General features: G+C 24.8%; 4 protein-coding genes across 4 annotated transcripts; 2 read left to right on the forward strand and 2 right to left on the reverse strand.

Moving 5' to 3' along the window:
* Nucleotides 1-529: 529 nt before the first annotated feature.
* AAJ76_2700043720 (divalent heavy-metal cation transporter) lies at nucleotides 530-1,546 on the forward strand (the record flags this gene model as incomplete). Its single annotated transcript, XM_024474890.1, has 1 exon — nucleotides 530-1,546. One exon carries the CDS (start codon nucleotides 530-532, stop codon nucleotides 1,544-1,546), a length of 1,017 nt encoding a protein of 338 aa, XP_024330998.1.
* A 151-nt stretch (nucleotides 1,547-1,697) lies between these two features.
* AAJ76_2700045217 (hypothetical protein) lies at nucleotides 1,698-2,027 on the reverse strand (the record flags this gene model as incomplete). Its single annotated transcript, XM_024474891.1, has 1 exon — nucleotides 1,698-2,027. One exon carries the CDS (start codon nucleotides 2,025-2,027, stop codon nucleotides 1,698-1,700), a length of 330 nt encoding a protein of 109 aa, XP_024330999.1.
* A 1,239-nt stretch (nucleotides 2,028-3,266) lies between these two features.
* On the forward strand, nucleotides 3,267-5,117 carry AAJ76_2700046457 (5-3 exoribonuclease; the record flags this gene model as incomplete). Its single annotated transcript, XM_024474892.1, has 1 exon — nucleotides 3,267-5,117. The coding sequence occupies one exon, from the start codon at nucleotides 3,267-3,269 to the stop codon at nucleotides 5,115-5,117; it is 1,851 nt and encodes a 616-aa protein (XP_024331000.1).
* Nucleotides 5,118-5,496: 379 nt separating this feature from the next.
* AAJ76_2700049874 (dna polymerase delta regulatory subunit b) lies at nucleotides 5,497-6,684 on the reverse strand (the record flags this gene model as incomplete). The annotated part of the gene is made up of 1 exon (XM_024474893.1): nucleotides 5,497-6,684. The coding sequence occupies one exon, from the start codon at nucleotides 6,682-6,684 to the stop codon at nucleotides 5,497-5,499; it is 1,188 nt and encodes a 395-aa protein (XP_024331001.1).
* Between the last annotated feature and the right edge of the window lie 530 nt (nucleotides 6,685-7,214).

Raw genomic sequence — 7,214 nt, forward strand, 5'->3', positions numbered from 1 at the left:
TAGTGCTCAGTATTCTTAAAATAAGTAAAAAAGAGTTTACTGATATTTTTTGTAATCAAGAGTGTGTCAATCAATAATTATACGTACAGAGATTTTCAATTTTGATTACAATTTTACAAAATTTATTTTTTAAACATTTTCTTTTAAAAATTAATTATTTTTTAAATTTTTACTTTATAAAAATTAATTATTTTTTAATAAAAATTACTTTTAAGCATAAATTTGCAAATAAGAAACAGTAACAAAAAACTTAAACTTAAGTATAAGTTATAGAAAAAATTTAAATGATAAAAGTGATGTATTTTATTAAATGTTTATTAAAATAATATTGTAAATTTACCTTAACCATCTTGTGTGTATAAATACGCTATCAATTTAAAATCTTGAGCTTAATTTTTAAATATTTACTTATTGGGTACAATCTAGATATATTTCTATTATTTTTTAAGATTATTTAATTATTGTTGTAATTTACAATTGAATTTGATATTTTTAATTGTAAATTAATTTTTAAATTTTATGCCCCAAAATGCCAGTTGATATTTTTAACAAATTTGCAAAAGATTATTTTGGTTTAGAAATAATAATTTTTACGCTTTCTTTTGTGTTCTGTCTTCTACCGAAAGCTATAAAAAAAGTAGATAAACTTTCTAAAATATTTCCTATACTTACACTTGCTTCTGCTGGATTTTTGCTTGCTGTATTGCTTTTAGACTTTATTCCTCACATGTTTCCACATGAACACGTTGTCTTAAATAATACACCTAGTAAACACACTCACAATGCATCGCAGAATTGTTGTAACCACACACATGCACATGATGATCATGATCAAGCACATTATAATACTATTGTTGGAATGGTGTGTGCTGGGTTATCTCTACTTGGATTGATAGGAATAGATCAATGTATAATTAAGCACGATCATTGCGAGGAATCACACGATGAACATTTGCATGATACGCATCATGAACATGTACATCATTTTCATTCAGAAAATATACAACAATCTAATATTTGTAATGAATTGGAAAGTAAAGATTTTATAAATCAAGATATAGGATGTTGTAATACAAAAATGTTAAAAAATACAGAGTCTAAAACAAAAGCTTTGATTTACATTTTTAGTATTTCTATTCATTCATTTTTCGAAGGACTAGCAATGAAAAAAAGCACTTTTACGTCATACGAATTTGGTATTATTTTACATAAAATATTAGAGTCATTTGCAATAGGAATGACTCTTTTTAATTCTGCTTTTTCATTTCTTGTATGTTTGTTAATGAACGCTTTTTATTCTTTTCTTACTCCACTCGGTATGTTTATTTCAAGATATTTTGGCAGTAACTTATTCCAAATAGGAAAAGTTCCTATTTCTGTTATTTTTAATGGTCTTGCTTTAGGTTCTCTTATGTTTATTGTTTTTTTAGAAATGATTCCTGGTGCTTTTCATAAAAAAGGAAATAAATCACTGAAGATGTTGGGATTAGTGCTAGGATTTGTTTTATCTGCTTCGTTGATAGTTCTTACCGGACATAGTCATTAATAAATTATTCTATAAAAGTAATATATTTTTAGATAATTTATTAATAAATTATTAATAAATAAATATATTTCTGAATAAATTCCATTATATGATTTTATAAAATTAATATATTTCTAGATAAGTTTTATTATATCAAAAAATAAATCTATTTCTAAATATGTTTATTGTACTTTGTTAAAATATCTTCTACTTGACAAAGTAAATCATTTTCATTTTGTACAAGTTCATAAAAAATAGTACAAATGTTTATATCACTAACTTTCTTTGTTTTTAGAAATCCGTAAAGTAGATTGACAAGGTGTTTATCCTGTGGAAATTTTTTGGCTGCATTTGAATACCCTATATTTTTCAAATAAATGTGCTGTTCTCTTAAATATGATTTTTTAATTATTTTATCATGTCGTAAAGATTCTCTTTTTAGTAAAATGAGATCATCTTGATCTTTTGAAAATAATTCTTCAATGTCTTCTTCTTCTTCCATAGGTTATAAAAAATAAAGGAGTAAGTGTCAATTTTGAAATTTATAGATACAAGCCAAAAGCTAACTTTGAAAATGGTAGAACTTATAAGAAAAGGAAGAATTTTATAAATTTGCAAAGTTAACAAAATTTTATATAAAATTTTGGATATTTTCACAGACGCATAAGCAAAAAAATATATTTTCGTATGATTTTTGCATGTAAAGAAAAATTTTGACATTTTAAAGATGTAAACATACTGGCACTGAGATAATAATTAAAATACTTGATTTATGACTTAATAATGTATTATTGATCCTAATAAAAAAATTATCAGGTGTATCTTGTTGGAACAAAACATGGGTTATTTATATTAAAATATTTAAAAAAGACAAGTCAAATGTCTCACAGTACAGAATAATTATTTGAAAACTAAATATCCTGCATATCTAGTTCACTTTAAATTGAATTTTAAAAGAAAGCTTAGTGCACGTAGTAAATATTTAAATATTATTTTAAAAAAAATGGTTGTTTTTATTCTATCAAAAAAGTGGATGAAAATAAATTTAGAGAGAGAAAATTCATCAGAGGACATCAATTAAATCATTTGTAGATTATTTGTGTAGTAAATAGAACGGAGAGATGGTTATATTACAATCTGTAGATAAGTGAGATAAAGAAACATTAACAATATTTTGTATTAATTATATTTATAGTACTTCTACAATATATATTGACTGTTGGAAAAGGTATTTCTTATTTCCTTAACATTTTAATTTACATAAAACAATTTATCAGTTTATTTATTTTGTATGTACGAGATAGAAACTTTTAGAAATATTATTCAGGAAATTGGAATGCTGTAAAACGTATAATTCCTTAAGATATAAAACTTTAAGATTAGTTTAATATTTATTTATAAAGTGATATTTTTATAAGAATTAAAGAAATACAATTTTATTTACTTATTTAAATTTTTACTCTAATTTGTTTGTTGTGTTGATTTACAAAAGTTCTAAACATAATTCCAAGATAGAGAAAGTTATTCACTTTGTCTTAATGTTAAAAACTTTAAAAAATAAAGTTAAACTTTAAAATTTTTAATGTATCAAAAATACCAAAAATGAACATTTGAGTCATAAATAAATTTTAAAGTTAGATAATTGTATTATTTATCTTTCCATAGTGTATTGTTTTTTACAATCTCTACATTTAATTTAAAAAAGAACTTTTTATAAATAAACAGATTTTTTTTAAAAAACATGGGTGTGCCAATTTTATTTTCATGGCTTAATAAAAAATTTCCAGATTGTATTACACAAAAGCCACCTGAACAGGTAGACATTCTTTATATTGACTATAATGCAATAATACATAATTGCTATAATCCCAATCTTGGATCACTGGATAAAATTTACGAAGATATGATTGATAGACTAACAAAGATGGTAGATAATATTGTAGAAAAAGCTAAACCCAGAAAAATACTATATATAGCAGTAGATGGTGTGGCACCCGCAGCTAAACTGGCACATCAGAGGGGTAGAAGATATAAGGCAGCAAGTGAAAAAGCGGGACCAAATGGTTATATTGATTTTAGTAGTAATGTTGAGATTACGACACAAGAAGGTGCATTAACCTCTAAACCGCCTACAGCAAATATTTTTGATTCTAATTCTATAACTCCAGGTACTGAACTTATGAAATTTTTACATAAAAATATAATAGACATGCTTATTTACAATTTAAATACTAATCCAAATTATAAAGATCTTAAAATTTTATATTCAAGTTATTTGGTTCCTGGCGAAGGTGAGCAGAAAATTATGGCATTTTTAAGAAAATATCATCTTTCTAATCCTAAAGATACGCATGTCATGTACAGTCCTGATGGAGATATTATCTTTTTGGGTGTAAGTCTTTATGATGTAAATCTGTACATTATGAGAGAAGATACTTTTAATAGCAAAAATAAAAAGGAAATTTGTAGAATGTGCTCTAGAATGGGTCATTTTTCTGAACAATGTAACAGACCAGATCTTTTAATTTACAGTTATATTGATGTACCGAAGTTTAGAGCATCTCTTCTTAAAATTTTTAATATAAAAATTGAATATGTTGAAAAAAGAATGTTAACAGATTGGGTTTTAGTATGTTTTCTTTTAGGAAACGATTTTCTTCCTGGTATTCCCTGTGTGGACATTAAAATTGGTTCTATTGAAAATCTTACAAGTACTTTATGTGATAATTTTACGAATTGCAAAGATTACATCACCACAGAAGATAAAAATATTAATTTTAAAATATTAGAATGTTTTTTTGTTCTTTTAAGTACCAGGGAAAATGACTGGTATAACAATAAAACAAAGATGCTTAATAGGTCGTGTAATTTTATTAGAGAAGAAATCCAATTGAATACTCCACAGGGTAGACAAAAATATTACAACAGTAAATTTGGTGCACATTGTGAAGCAGATTTTAATAATATTTCTCAAGAATATATTACTGGTATTTTATGGACTTTTAATTACTATATTGGGGGTAAAACGAGTTGGGATTGGGTTTATCCGTATCACTTCGCCCCATTTGTACGCGATCTTGTTAATGTTGTACGAGCGCATTATGATTTAAAAAAGGGATGCGTGTTGACTCCCTTCGAACAACTAATGGTTGTTATTCCACCACAGAGTAAAAATCTTGTAACAGAAAAATTAAGATATATTTTTGATGAATATAAGGATCTTTATCCACTTACGATTAAATTTGATATGTTTGATAAATATCTTCTATGGACTGGTGTTGTTTTACTTCCTCCTTTTAATTCTCAAGTGGTTTTAAATGCTGTGAAAGGAAAGATTAATGAAATTAGTGCAAGTGAGCTTGATAGGAATACCGAGGAGTCAGAATTACTTTTTGTTTCTGATGAAAATTCAGTTAATAATTTACAAAAACTTTACTTTGATTTAAAACCGGCAGCAACATTTGTTTTCGACAAAATGTCTATACCTGTTTATCCATACTATAAGGCGCTATATCCAGGAAGTAAAGATATTAATCGTAATGGTAAATCATTTACTAATAATGTGGTTGTTGTTAGATATGATCAGTTTTAATAAAAGTTTTTACTATAAGAAAGAGCGCATGTGTTAATTTCTTGTACATAAGTTATTTTTAAAAAATATAAATTTACACTATTTTATGCATTTTTACAAAAATATAAATTTACACGTTTTATGTATTTTTTAAAAATATAAATTTAAACATTTATATGCATTTGTTATGAACTTTCAAGAAAGGTATAAATTTACACGTTTTTATTATTTTTACAAAAATGTAAATTTATACATTTATATGCATTTTTTATAAATTTATAAGAAAGGTATAAATTTCCACGTTTTATGAATTTTTACAAAAATTATAAATTTTTTAAAAAATTTACAAAGCCTATTACGAAAAAATTTCGCTACAAAATTATACCTTTTTATTAATAATTTATTCTGTATATTCTATGTATTCAGCACTATTATTTTTAAAATCTACTACTACTACTTTTTTTGTCTCATGGAAGTTTGGAATAGTAACAACAATACATTCTGTACTATCTTCCTTAATAAATAATTGTTCATCACAGTTTGGTACAAAAAAATATTCAATCTTTTTATCGATAAAAAATACTTCAGATTCACTGTAAGGAATAATAGATAAGGTGTCGGGTCCATTGGGTGCTAACAATCTTGCTCTAATAAGACCTTTTACCACTTTTAGCAAATTTAATGTATTAAAATCTTGTACATGAACAGGTGTTGTATCCATTTTTTCTTCCTTAAGATGCATTCTATACCCATCTGCCTCATATTGTATTCCTTGAATATCCTGATCAATGTATTTTAATAAATCTTGCAAAATTTTATGAGAAGTGAATGCAACAGATTTACCACATAAATCTACGATACAAGGATTTGAATACGAAATGATATTTTTTTTAAATAACTTTTTATGGACGGGAAGCAGAGGGAAGGACATACAACTAAAATCACGGTATTCAGGAATTAATATTATATTACTATGTAAACTTTCTAAACACTTTTTAAATAAATTAAAATCATCATCAAAAAATCGCCCAAATATCACTAACTCATCTATTCCATGCATAAAAAGATAATCTGTTATAACTTTAATACCAGTTAAATTTTTATTATTCGCAATAAACAGCCCAGACACAAAAATAACCTTTTTTGTGCTTAACACTGTTTCTTTTTTTTCAGGTGCATTAGGGAACACAATTTCCTCTACATTAAAAATATTATTTTTTAGGTTTCCAATAAAACCAAGACACATTCCTGTACATAAAAAATCTTTTTGTTTACTATTTAGCATAATTTCTATCCTACCAGTTTCATCTTCTACAAAATATTTAATATCTTTAGAAATGTAAGTAGATTTTTTAAATTCTACTTTTTTCTTGTTTGTGTTCAATTTGTCGAAGATAGTAGTTTTAAGATCACTAGATATAAATAAAATACCAATTATAAAACACTTTTCCGTCTGTTTATTAAGATCATGGATTCTATTACAGATATCTATGCTTTGTGGTTTGCTAATAAGAGGTCTAAGAGTTACTAGTCTTATTTTATAAGTATTGTTGTATTGATTAGTAAAGTTTGGGTACAAAGACTGCATTTATGGATAAAAAAAAATATTTTAAATTTGGCACATTGGAAAAGTAAGCTAAAAATACAAATTGTAAAGAATTCCGCATTAGAATTGTACTATTTTATTAAAAATACTAAAGACTTTTTATTATCTTTTTTACATAAAAGCAAAGTTTTTAAAAAAATTATCAAGACACTGAAATTTACTATAAAAGAGAAATAAGAATAATAAAAAATTGAAATATAAAAAAACAATTAAGTAGTTAAATTGACAATATATCTTTTTTCTTGGTATTATAAATTAAACATTTAGTTGTTTTTTGATAAGTAAGACACAAATAATTGACTGATAGGGTTTATTGATAATTTTTTTCAATTTTCAAATAAAATTATTAAATTTTTACCACCTTACAAAATAAAATTATTATATGATAGTAAATTACCATTTCAACTAAAGGTATTTACTGTAGCAAAAAAGCTCGTGATGTTTAAGCTTTAATAAATGGTTACATATTGTGTCTTATAGCAATGTAAAATTTGATGAATATAATGTAATAC

Source organism: Vairimorpha ceranae (genome assembly GCF_000988165.1).
Source record: "Vairimorpha ceranae strain PA08 1199 chromosome Unknown NODE_27, whole genome shotgun sequence".
In the NCBI taxonomy this organism is placed as follows: domain Eukaryota; kingdom Fungi; phylum Microsporidia; family Nosematidae; genus Vairimorpha; species Vairimorpha ceranae.